The sequence below is a fragment of the Rhinatrema bivittatum genome, chromosome 2 (assembly GCF_901001135.1).
Source record: "Rhinatrema bivittatum chromosome 2, aRhiBiv1.1, whole genome shotgun sequence".
NCBI lineage: Eukaryota > Metazoa > Chordata > Amphibia > Gymnophiona > Rhinatrematidae > Rhinatrema > Rhinatrema bivittatum.
The window spans coordinates 82,681,837-82,695,315 of NC_042616.1; the positions used below are offsets into that span (position 1 = coordinate 82,681,837).

At 41.5% G+C, this 13,479-nt stretch overlaps 1 protein-coding gene across 2 annotated transcripts in view; it reads left to right on the plus strand.

The window, feature by feature from the left end:
• LOC115084069 (solute carrier family 22 member 13-like) overlaps window positions 1–13,479 on the plus strand; it is a 101,219-nt gene that overhangs the window by 52,792 nt on the left and 34,948 nt on the right. Inside the window, exons 5-6 of one of the 2 annotated variants that reach the window (XM_029588384.1) lie at window positions 6,109–6,229; window positions 11,268–11,362. In XM_029588384.1, the coding sequence (XP_029444244.1) occupies window positions 6,109–6,229; window positions 11,268–11,362 (216 nt within the window). The remainder of the gene's footprint in view (window positions 1–6,108; window positions 6,230–11,267; window positions 11,363–13,479) is intronic. The other variant, XM_029588385.1, reaches the window with a different exon arrangement.

A 13,479-nucleotide genomic window follows, 5' to 3' on the forward strand; every position in this document is an offset into this window, starting at 1 on the left:
GAGACAAATGGAAAACTGCCTTCAATACACAGCCATTATGAATATTTAGTTATGCCATTTGGCCTTTGCAACACTCCGGCAGTATTTCAAGTCATGGTAAATGACATATTCCGAGATCTTCTATATTCACATGTTATTGTCTGTCTAGATGATATCCTCATCTTTTCCAAGACTCTAAACCAGTATCAGGATCATGTACGACAAGTCCACCAGCGTCTGTTGAAAATAAGTTATATGCCAATTTAGAAAAATGTGTATTTCACCAAGAAGAATTACCCTTCTTAGGATACATAATTTCCCGAACTTGATTATGGATGGACCCAGGGAAACTTAAGGCAATTCTGGATTGGCCTCAACCAGTAGGTCTTAAGATGATACAACATTGTTTAGGCTTTTCGAATTATTACCGTCAGTTCATTCCTGGATATTTATCATTGGCAGCTCCATTTATGGCCTTGACTCAAAAAGGGGTTGATGTATGTAATTGGACTTCAGAAGCTATTCAAGCCTTCCAACAATTAAAGGAAGAGTTAATCAAGGATCCCTGTTTACAACATCTGGATCTTAACAGACCAGTCATCATTGAGGTGGATACCTCCGTGGTAGGAGTTGGAGCAATTCTTTTACAACCAGCTGAGACCGGAAAATTAGTTACCTTCACTTCTCAAAGTTTTCTTCCATTGAGAAAAACTATTCTATAGGTGACTGCGAACTTCTAGCCATCAAACTAGCACTAGAAGAATGGCGACTTTTACTGGAGGGAGCCAAGCATACTGTTACCATCTACACCAACCACAAGAATTTGGTATATCTCTCTCATGCTCAACAGCTAAATCCTTGACAAGCCTGATGGGCCCTATTCTTTAGCTGATTTGACTTTAATTTATGCTTTCGTCCAGCAGAGAAAAATCACTGGGAAGATGCTTTGTCTAGAAGCTTTTGTCATTAGGAAACTCCTGACTTACCTCATTACATTATAGGTCCAGCTTGAATCATAGTTGCCTCAGCCCTTACGGTTCCAGTAGGAAAAAGTCATGTCTAAACTTTTGAGGGAACGAGTTCTCCAGTGGGCTCATGATTCTTGCCTCGCAGGACATCCAGGACTTCAACGACCTAAGGAACTTCTTTTCTGTCACTATTGGATATATTGAAATGCGCGTTGGTTAAGCCTTTACTGAAGAAGAGTCATCTTGATCCGGAAATATTGGCAAACTATCGTCCCATTTCAATTCTTCCTTTTCTGGCCAACCTTCTTGAAAAAGTAGTTAATCGTCATCTAATGGAATATCTCAAAGATAATCATCTGCTGTTGGTTAATCATAACAAGATAATCATACGCAATTTGGTTTTAGGAAATCTCATAACACAGAAACTTTATTAATTTCCTTGACAGACACAATACACAGGGGCTTTGATCAGAACAAATCATACTTGTTAATCCTATTGGATATCTCAGCGGCTTTTGATACCGTTAAACATGATGTTCTATTAGCAAGACTACAAGAAATAGGATTAAAAGACAGATCATTTTTATCCAACAGATCTTTTAAAGTCAAACTGGATACATCAGAATCAGACACCATAGTAATGTCGACAGGGGTTCCCCAGGGTTCTTCTTTGTCCCCTACACTTTTTAATGTTTATATGGCACCTTTGTGCAGACTTTTAACGGGTCTGGGATTGGTTTATTTTCTTTTTGCTGACGATGTCCAAATTTTGTTGCCGATTAATGATTCTCTTCAATCTACCTTGAAGCTCTGGGAAGTTTACTCTTCATCAATAAGTCAACTATTGTCCCACATGTCTCTTTCATTGAATAGAACAAAAACAGAAATTCTATATATGAGCAACAAAGTTACCGAGAAAATGGATGCAGAGATTAAATCTCTCGCATCAGCTTATAAAATTAATTATGAAGTAAGAAATTTAGGTCCAATTCTAGATGTTGAATTAAATATGAAAGCTTCTATCAAAGCTATTAACAAAGAAGGCTTTTATAAACTACATATTCTAAAAAAAACTGAGACCGTTTCTACATACGGGGGACTTTCGTACAGTGCTTCAGGCACTTATTTCACCCAAACTGGACTATTGTAATGCCCTTTTGTTGGGAGTCCCAAGCTCCACTCTTCGCCCTTTGCAGTTACTGCAAAATGCGGCAGCCCGTTTACTGTCCAATAAAAAGAAATTTGACCACATAACACCGGTTTTAAAAGAACTCAATTGGCTACCGATCCATTCAAGAATTCAATATAAATGCATGATTTTGATACACAAAACAATCTATGGGGCCAACCCTGAATGGCTTAACGCCTCGCTCCGGATTCACACTCCTGCCCGTAATTTAAGATCTATGGGAAAAGCATTGCTTACAGTACCCTCTCCTAAAATGGCTCACTTGAATTCAGTTAGAGATAGGACTTTGTCCCTGGCTGGCCCCAGAATCTGGAATTCCCTTCCGGTTGATATTAGAACTGAATCTTGTGTGCTGAAATTCAAAAAACTGATAAAAACATGGCTATTCGAACAGGCCTTTAATGATATAAGTTAATCTAAGCAAATCACTTAGATCTGTTTTTCTGTATTACAGTTTGAAGTGTAATTTTATTAAGTTTTTATCTTTAAGATTCTATGTTTTAAGATATAGTGGTTCTGTATTTTATTATTTTATTTTAGTTGTTAATATAGTTAGACAATAATTATATAACCTTAGTTTTGTCTGAGACTGCCAATTAGACATGTGCAAAGATAGGTAGTTATTCTTTGTGTTCAATTTTAATATTGTTGTGATTTTATTGTTACTATGGCTATGAACTATGTTTGTAAATTTTACGTCATCATGATCTAATAGATCTGTATAGACACTCTGTTAACTGACTTGATGTCTTCTTTGAGGAAGGTCGGTATATAAAAACATGTAAATAAATAAATAAAAATAAATATTGGTGGCCACAGTGGGAAAATAACCCTAAATGATATGTGGAATCCTGTCCCACATGTGCTGCCCACAAAAGTTCCTGACTCTACCTTGGGGCTTACTTCAACTGCTACCAGTACCTGAAAGACTCTGGACCCAGATTGCCATGGATTTCATCACAAATCTGCCCTCTTCAGAAGGGAATAAAACAATCTGGGTAGTGGTTGATCATTTTTCAAAAATGGCCCATTTCATTGCACTTCCTGGATTACCATCAGCACCGGAATTAGCGCGATTGTTTGCGCCACATGTTTTTCGAATTTATGAACTTCCTTAACACATCTCATCGGATAGAGGAGGAAGGGTCTTTGTAAAAAGAATTTGGAATTCAACTTGATTTTTCTTCAGTATATGATCCGCAAACTAATTAGTCACTTAAAACTTTTTTACAATGTTATGTGAACCAGCATCAGGATGATTAGTCCTCATTACTCTTGTGGGCCAAAGTATGTTATAATAACAATATTTACCAGGCCACAGGAACATCACCCTTTTATTTGGTTTTCAGAAGGCATCCTCAAGTACCATTACCCATTGCCACAACATCCTCATGCCCAATGGTAGATCTTGCTACTCAAAAATTACATGAATTATGGCAGAATAGTCGTAGGCTTTTGAGGTAGGCCGCAGCTCATGCTAAAAAAAAAAAAAAAAAAAGACACAAAAAACGACGACTGGTCCCACAGTTCCATCCAGGAGAGTTAGTGTGGTTAAGTACTCACAACCTCAGATAATGAATGTCTTCATTAAAGTTCGCTCCTCGATATGTGGGACCATTTCTAGTTGAAAGACAAATAGGAAATGTCATACATAAACTCCAGTTACCCTCTACTCTTCGAATCCACAAAGTATTCCATGTATCTCTCCTTAAACCTATAATTCTGTCCTGGCCTACTAGGAAGCCAAAACAATCCTCACCTATGATTTTTGATGATGATATACAATATGAAGTAGAAGAAATCTTGGATGTTAGGAAAGGAAGAAAGGGACTACAATATCTGATCTCCTGGAAAGGTTATGGCATGGAGGATTACACTTGAGAGCTCGTCACTAATGTCCTAAACTTATTCGTGAATTCCATCAATACTTTCCTCTCAAGCCTAGGTCGAGGAGGCAGGGGGGGGGGGACACCTTGGGGGGGAGGTACTGTTATGAAATGATCAGGACCTTGTCTGTCCTTGATGATCCCGTGAAGCAATGGCTGGCCGGTGGTGGCGGCTTCCTCGGAGAGAAGCACGACGAGAAGCACATTCCATTGTGGCTCCTCCTCCTCGTAATGCTGAGCGCCATTTATATCTCTCATGTTCCCACAATAGAGAGAGGGATGGGAACATGAGAGATATAAATGGTGTCTCTGCTGCACTTCTTTGCCTTGGCAACATGCTTGTGTAGTGCTTGTGTTTTGCTGTCTTTGAATTTCTTCGTGCCTGCCTCCACCCCTGACTGGATTTGGATTTGGTTTGTCTGCTGCCTGCCTCCACCCCTGACTGGATTTGGATTTGGTTTGTCTGCTGCCTGCCTTGAACCCTGGCTGGACTTTGGATTTGGTTTGTCTGCTACCTGCCTTGACCCCTTGCTGGACTTTAGATTTGGTTATCTGCCGCCCGCCTCAAACCCCTGCTGGATAGTGGACTGGATTGTGTGCCAAGCCTCGACACTCCTAGTCTCCGTTCGCTCTCTAGTTTGAGGTAGGACTGTTACTTTCTTCCTTGGATCCACAGAATCGTAGCACTCTTCCTGAGCATTAAGCCAAAGGTAGTAGCAGGACGCCTCCCACTGGATAGGAACAAAGCTGGATGCCACAACTAGGTATTGGGAGAAGGGGCAATTTACACGGGAACAAACAGCTGTCAAAGGGAGAGACACGAAAGAGCCTGACAGCAGTGAAGCAGAAAGGATAAAGTATGATGAACTGGGCCCAATGCAGCAGTCCACCTTTCCCCCTGTGCTGCCTCTTTCATGGAGCCTACTCTGGTATTCGTCCGCCAACACACAAAGGGGTAGATTTCAAAAAGGAGCACGCGGACATACATGTGCGCATGCTACCCGGCGCGCACACATGTACGCCCGATTTTATAACATGCGCGCGCAGGTGCGTATATGTTTTAAAATCCGGGGTCGGCGCGCACAAGGGGGTGCACGATTGTGTACCTTGCGCGTGCCGAGCCCGCTCCAAGCTATGCTGCCTTCTCCCCTTTCCTCCCAGGCCGCTCTGAAATTGGAGCGGCCTCGGAGGAAACTTCCCTACCCCACCTTCCCTTCCCCTACCTCCCCTGCCCTTTCCCTCCTACCTTTTTTCTTTTCTTTTTTTTTGTTTCTAAACTTACTTCAGCCCAGTCGGCCGGCACGCGATCCCTGGCAGAGCGGCAAATATGGCCACTGTGCTGGGAGCCTGACCCCGCCCCACCCGGACCGCCCCACCCCTTTTTGCAAGCCCCAGGACTTACACTCGGCCCGTGGCTTTATGCGTGTCGCCGGGCCTTTTTAAAATAGGCCTGGCGCGTGCATAACCTTTTTAAAATCTGGCCCAAAATGTGCCTGTGAGACTGCAGGAGAATGGTGTGCAGAACATTGCAAAAGGACACCCAACTGCAGCAGAGAGTAGGAGTGGAGAGCACACAAGGTATGGCTCAAAAACTGCTGAAAGAAAAGGCTGGTGGGTGGGCCAACCCTTTTTGTAAATTGAGCTTGCCAGCTTGCTACCCATCCTCTAACCCCCCCCCCCCCCCTTGCTCTGGAGGCAGAGAATCTCACCAGCTGTGATCTCCCCCCCCCCCCCCTTTTAACTGAGGTGGGTCGGCTCCTTTGGCCATAATTTTCTAATACCATTCTGTAATAATGTGATCGCTTTTGGTCATAAGGGATCTGATTAAATAATTCTGATTTTGTGCATGGAACTGCAGTCCATCTTCTTTTGAGTAAACTAAATCCAAACTGTTCATCTTTTTCTGGATAAAGATGAATTCATACAACATGCAATCTACATGCTACAAGATAAAACCATAACTGGTTCAGTGTGACCCTTATGGCCTGGAAGGACTTGGTATCCCAACTAGTAACAGAAAAGAGGCCTGGTTAACAGATGCATAATTTTTCATGTAATTTTTTTATTTTTTATTGCACTATTTTAGGATTATTCCTGAGTCTGCTCGATGGCTTTTGACCCAAGGGAAGAATGAGAAGGCAAAGAAACTCCTCCAGAAGGCAGCATTAATCAATAAACAAACCATACCAGAAGAGATGCTTCAACAGGTAAGGAGCACTAAGGAACACATACAACAGGTATAGGTTTCTAAAGCCTCTGCATGTCAAGAGCTGGGACCTGATGCTCCAGCAGTGATCTGATACTGCTGGAATTCAGAAGGTTAAAAGTGCACCACTTTCATTGTTGCCTGTTTCATGAGGTCCACAGATTTCAGAACTTAACACTAAAAGACCAGTGTTACTGAACTGGAGGGAAGAGAACTTAGTTTCTTAAAATGTCTTTGCTAACATGACTAATATAACAGTGCTGGGGCAACCTGTGGGCCTGTCAAACTAATCTTCCAATTGTAAAATAATTTCTCCTCTCCATAGAAACATATAGACACATGATGACAGAAAATGATCGTATGGCCCATCCAGTCTGCCCATCCATCCAATTAATTTAGCATTATAATTCTTATCACTTCCTTAGAGATCCCTTGAACTTATCCCATGCTTTCTTGGATTCAGATACCATTTTTGTCTCTACCACTTCCACTGGGAGGCTGTTCCACACATCCACCATACTCTCTGTAAAGAAATATTGCCTAAGATTATTCCTGAGTCTACTCCCTTTCAACTTTATCTAGAGCTTCCTTTCCATTGAAAAAGTATCACCTCCTGTGCATGGAAACTTTTGAGATATTTGAATGTCTCTATCATATTTTTCTATCTCGCCTTTCCTAGAGCATAGATCTATCATAGAGCATAGCCAAACTAAAAGGAGCAATTACCAAGGCAACTAATCTATGTTAGGTTTCATTTTTCTCTTGTTTTTCGTTACTTTTCTATCTGGTTCTCAAAGGAGGTGGCTGATAAAATAAAAGCTAAAAGAACAGCTTTTAAGAAATATAAAGGATCCCAAAGGGGATAATCACAAGGAAGAATATCTGGTGGAACTGAGGGAGTCAAAGATAGTAATCAAGAAAGCAAAAAGTCAAGCAGAAGAAAGGATTGCCAAAGAGATAAAGCGAGGTGACAAAACATTTTTCAGATACATCAGAGAAAGGAGAAAAGTCCAAAGTGGTATAATGAAACTGAAAGGTGAAAAGGATCAATGTGTGGAGAGAGATGAAGAAATGGCAGAAATATTAAATGAATACTAAAGAGGACCCTAGAGAAGGACTGTCACTAGTTAGCAAGAAACTGGAGGGGAGTGGAGTAGATGAAACTCCGTTTACAGAAGAGAATGTATGGGAAGAGCTAGGAAAACTGAAAGTGGACAAAGCCATGGGACCTGATGAGATTCATCCCAGGATACTGAGGGAGTTCAGAGATGTGCTGGTGGGTCTGCTGTGTGACCTGTTCAATAGATCCCTAGAAACAGGAGTGGTGCCGAGTGATTGGTCCCGCTTCACAAGAGTGGGAGCAGAGAGGAGGCTGGAAACTACAGGCCGGTTAGCCTCACCTTGGTGATGGGAAAGGTAATGGAGTTGCTGCTGAAAGAAAGAGTATTGAACTATCTACAGTCAGAAAAATTGCTGGACTAGAAGCAGCATAGGTTCACTAGGGGATGGTCCTGTCAGACAAATCTGATTGACTTTTTTGATTGGGTGACTAGGGAATTGGATCAAGGAAGAGCACTCAATGTCATTTCCTTGGATTTCAGCAAAGCTTTTGATACGGTCCCACACAGGAGGATTGTAAATAAAATGAGACGCTTAGGACTGAGTGCCAAGGTGGTGGCCTGGAATGCAAACTGGTTGACGGACAGAAGACAATGTGTGATGGTAAATGGTACTTACTCTCAAGAGAGAGCAGTGTTAAGTGGAGTGCCGCAAGGATCGGTGATGGGACCGGTCCTGTTCAATATCTTTGTGAGCGATATTGCGGAAGGGATAGAAGGTAAAGTTTGTCTTTTTGCGGATGATACTAAGATCTGCAACAGAGTGGACACGGCAGAAGGAGTGGAGAATGAGACGGGATTTAAGGAAGCTGGAAGAGTGGTTGAAAATATGGCAGCTGAGATTCAATGCCAGGAAATGCAGAGTCATGCATAAGGGTGTAGAAATCCGAAAGAACTGTATTTGATGGGGGTGAAGGGCTGATGTGCATGGAGCAGGAGAGAGACCTTGGGGTGATAGTGTCTAATGATCTGAAGTTGGCGAAATAATGTGACAAGGTGATAGCTAAAGCCAGAAGAATGCTTGGCTGCATAGAGAGAGGAGTATCTAGTAAGAGAAAGGAAGTGATGATCCCCTTGTACAGGGCCTTGTTGAGGCCTCATCTGGAGTACTGTGTTCAATTTTGGAGACTGTATCTCCAAAGGGACAGAGACAGGATGGAGGTGGACCAGAGAAGGGCGACCAAAAAGGTGGATGGTCTTCATAAAATGACTTATGAGGAGAGATTGAAGAATCTAAATATGTATACCCTGGAGGAGAGGAGGAGCAGGGGTGATATGATACAGACTTTCAGATACTTGAAAGGTTTTAATGATCCATGGTCAACAACAAACCTTTTTCGTTGGAAAAAAAAATCAGTAGAACTAGGGTCACAATTTGAAACTCCAGGGAGGAAGACTCAGAACCAATGTCAGGAAGTATTTCTTCATGGAGGGGGTGATTGATGCCTGGAATGCCCTTCCAGAGGAGGTGGTGAAGACTAAAACTGTGAAGGATTTCAAAGGGGCATGGGATAAACACTTTGGATCCATAAGGGCTAGAGGATGGGAATGAAGAGTATAGCCATGGGGGTGGCATGCTGGAATGGTGGCTACTACCTTGTGATTACTACCCTTACTCAATAAGCCTTCACACGGTTAATGCAACTCCAACATTGCTCTTTGCTTCAATAGCAAGGGTAAATGTGGAACAGAGGATTTGCATTCAGACAACAACCAACAAGGACTGAACTACACTGTCTGAGTAAACAAATAAGTGTGGAGGTAGCTTGCTTATTGCGGCGGTTACTACCCTAAACCAGTTAAGCCTGATACTTCATTTTGAATGCATATCCAGAGTTGCATTCTGCTTCAAACACAGGGGAAATGTGACATTTCAACATCCAACATCCAACAAGGCATTGATCTGTGCAGTCTGGGAAAACAAGCATCAGGGTAACTTGCTTGATGCAGCACTTACTACCCTTAACCATTAAGCCTTATGATTCACCTTTGATGCAACTCCAACATTACTCTCTGCATCAATGACAGGGGGTGGCAGGAAATTCGAATCAAACAGTTACCAATAAGGGTCCTGATCTTGGTGGTCAATGAAACAGATAATTGTGGGAGCTTGCTGGCCAGACTGGTCTTTTTCTGCCGTGGTTTCTATGTTTAAATCTATCCCCATATGCTTTAGAATGAAAACCACTGACCATTTTAGTAACCACCCTCTAGATCAACGCCATCCTGTTTATATCTTTTTGAAGGATGGTCTCCAGAATTGTACACAATGGGCCAGATTTTAATACCTACGTGCGGACGTAAATTTGTGCATGCAACCCAGCGTGCACAAATGTACGCCCGATTTTATAACATGCGCGTGCAAGGGGGTGCACAATAGTGCACCTTGCGCGCGCTGAGCCCTTGGGAGCCCTGCTGACTTTCCCCGTTCCCTCCAAGGCCGTTCCAAAATCGGAGCGGCCTCGGAGGGAACTTTCCTTCCGCCCCCCCCACCTTCCCCTCCCTTCCCCTACCTAATCCGCCCCCCAGCCCTACCTAAACCTCCCTAACCTTTATTTTATAAGTTGCGCCTACCTCCAGGCAGGCGTAGGCTGCTTGCTCCGGCCGACAGCTGGCCCGCGATCCCAGGCATAGCGGCAAATGGCCACTGTGCCTGGAGGCTCTGCCCTGCTCCACCCCCACCCCGCTCCTTTTTTCAAGTCCTGGGACTTACACGCGCTGCCGAGCCTTTTGAAAATAGGCCCGGTGCGTGTAACCCCCCCTACGTAGGGCTTTGAAAATCTGCCCCAGTATTCCAAGTGAGGTCTCACCAAGGACAATATCACCTCCCTTTTTCTGCTGACCATTCCTCTCCCTGTGTAGCCAAGCATCTTTCTGGCTTTTAACATTGCTTTATCCTCCTGTTTGGTCACCTTAAGATCATGAGATACAATTAGCCCCAGATCTCACTCTTCAGCAGAGCTCATGACTCCCAGAATCCCACATTTCGAAATTCTAAATTGTAGTTCCTCTTTCTTGCCAAAAATCCTATTTTGCGGTAAGGAAAAAAAGAAGAGATGAAGTGACATTCTCTCCTGAAAAAGCAAATATGCTTTGCTAAGGATGGGCAATGCAGATGCAATTTTTTATTATTAAGGTGCAATTTTAAAAGTGTCTACTTTGGAACAAAGACTGCATATACTTTTAAACCATGGACTTTGCATTTTCTCTTTGAAACTTACCACAAGGTTACTTGGTTACTTTTACCTTCTTTTTTTTCCTGGGGGTAGATGTTTGCTGGTAAAGTATACACGAAGATTTGAAAATGCAGTCTACAAGCCTCCTTCTTTGATCTAGAACATGACCCTAGAAAAGCCTCTTCGCAGGGTGACTAAAATTGTATGCGGTGTTCCACAACGTGTGGACTTAGCTGCATTGTAAGGCAATTTTCAGAGAGCCAATTAATGCAGGTAAATGCTTTGAAAACCATCCCCTAAAATGAACACCGTTGTAATCCATCCTGCAATATATTTGTATATTCAGGCAACATTATCCTTCATTCATTCTGCACTGACCTAATGAATGGACGCTTACTCTTGAAATCTAGCTGCTATTGTATTAGGCCAGTCCAAAGAAAGTTAGCACCTACAACTTGTTTGTTGATTTGACTACACATTGAAGTGGATTAAAATTGCTACCATGTTAATTCATTTAAAATAAGGCATGAAATTGGGGTAATCTGTGTGATCTTTTTAAATATAAATCTTTTCTGTAATTTTGCCCAGCCACCTGATTTTGATGATGTCTGTGGATGGATTATGCCGTATGCCATTCCACTCTATCTAATGGATTTTGACCAAAATTTGAATTAATGTCTTCTTTCATCCAATGTAAAACCTGCTTTCCACTGATCATTAACTAGATTGTTTTGTGTTATGGAAGCTAAAAGAAGAAAAGAAAATTGCATCTGGAAACATACTGGATCTCTTCAGGAGTCAATCCCTTCGAAAAATAACTTTAATTTCTTCTTATCTATGGTAAGGGCTTTAGAAAGAGGAAGTTAAAGAAAAAAAAATCAGCATTTTTATCTTTAGTGGGGGAAATATTACCCAATATTGACATCAGTTCCTATCTGAATTTAAGGCAAAGTCTTGTAACAATTCAGAGTGTAACAAATTATTGACAACAATTAAATCTCTGTACTTGTGAGGAAATTGAACAAGCTTGCAAATAAATTGATATCGGGATAAATTTAATTTTTCATGCATCGAAATCTAGAACTATTGGTAGGCTACAAAATCACATATAAAACAAAATTAGAGTTTTTAAATTTTGCAAGATTTTTTACACTTATATTCTGATGACAATTCTCTCCAAACATGATTAGAATTACTACTTCTTGTACCATGTACAAACATTATACATAGTGCACATTAGAAAAACTCATACGCTAATTTTTCTAGCAGTTTTGAAATTATACATGAGGCAAATACATTTCTGTAACATTTTTTTAGGAAGGCTCTTATTTCCTTGGGAGCACTTAGGTACTGAATATATCACAAAGCAAACTTTTTTTTCATGTAGGTATGTATGTCAAAGCACTCTTATGCTTTCTGTGTATTATACAGAGAATATAATTTTAGTGCAGAATTCTAATAGCTATATTGGTCCTATATTTATCATTTCTAATGGACTACCAGATGTATGACTATGCAAAGCTGTCCTATATTTATCATTTCTAATGGACTACTCTGTATGACTATGCAGAGCTGTGCAAATATACAAAAGCAACAATACCTACTCTATGGAACTTACAATCAAATCAAGACAAATATACATGACAAACAAGTCTATGAACAGTGTATTTATTGTAGAAAAGTGGTTAAGAATTGAAAGAAGCAGAGGGGATCCAAGATGGCTGCCCTGTAGGAAGGACGCGTGTAGCTCTGCTCCGCGGGTGTCTACTTGAAATTGCCTTTCTTTAGCGATTTTTTCCTATTTTGTTTACCATGCCACACACAAAAAGAAAGGCAAAACTGAAGCCTTCCTTTTCTTCTACTCCTTTGTTGGACTTCAGACAGCCACGGATTGAGTCGCTGCTTGCAGGTTCAGTGAGAAGCCAGCCGGCAGGAGGAAACGCGGAAACGCCCGACGCAGAGCAGACATTGGAACTCCAGGTGGAGGAACTATCCCTCAGTTCCGGCGCACCAGATCCCCCAGAACCGCCATCTGAAATTTTCAGCTTCTCCAGAGAGGCCAAGGCAGAATGGCTGGAGGGCAAAATGGCAACAGAGAAGACAGCTGTCCTGAGAGGACGCAAGTGAAGCGTTCCTTTCGGTGAGCCGAGGTGAGAGGGGCTCCGGGGACCTGGAAGCCATGAATATCCCGGCGGATGGTAAGCCTGGGGCACCCAAGGCAACAGGGAGGAAAAACCCAGGGATACAAGTAACTGGTGTGGTTCCTTTGATTAAACCCCAAGAGATAACAGATATGATTTGGAATATGCTTCTATCAATGGATTCCTCTATAAAAACTTTATCGAGTTTGAGAGAAAATTTACAGCACTCTAAGATAGCAGATGAAAAAATTACTGCTTTAGAAAAGAAGGTGGCAGAGAATGTACAATCTATCAATGATATAAAAGAAGTCCAAAATAATTTGATAAAATCAGAGACTATATCTTATAATAGAATTGAGAGAATGGAAAATGAGAGCAGAAAGGTTAACCTGAGGATTTTGAATTTTCCGAAGATGAAAGGTCTATCACCTCATGATTTTTTCAAAAGTTATCTTAAAGACATTTTGAAATATCCTGAAGAAGCGATACCTGCAATTTCAAAAATATTTTATTTGCCTGGGGTTAAAGAAAAAAAGCCAGAAAATATTCAACAAATTCAAAATGGGAAAGAAGAGTCTTTGAACGCTACTGCGCTCCTTGAAATGACTTTGGACACTGTAATTGCTACAAGGGAAACCCTGATAGTTTCATTTGTATTTATTTCAGAGAGAGACACTGTTTTGAGAAATTTTCTTAGGAATCAGGAGTTAATATTTCATGGATACAGAATCTGGGTTTACCCAGATGTAACTAAAAGAACTCAAGAAAGAAGGAGGTGTTTTTTGCAGATGAGATCTGAAGTCATTAATAGGGGCG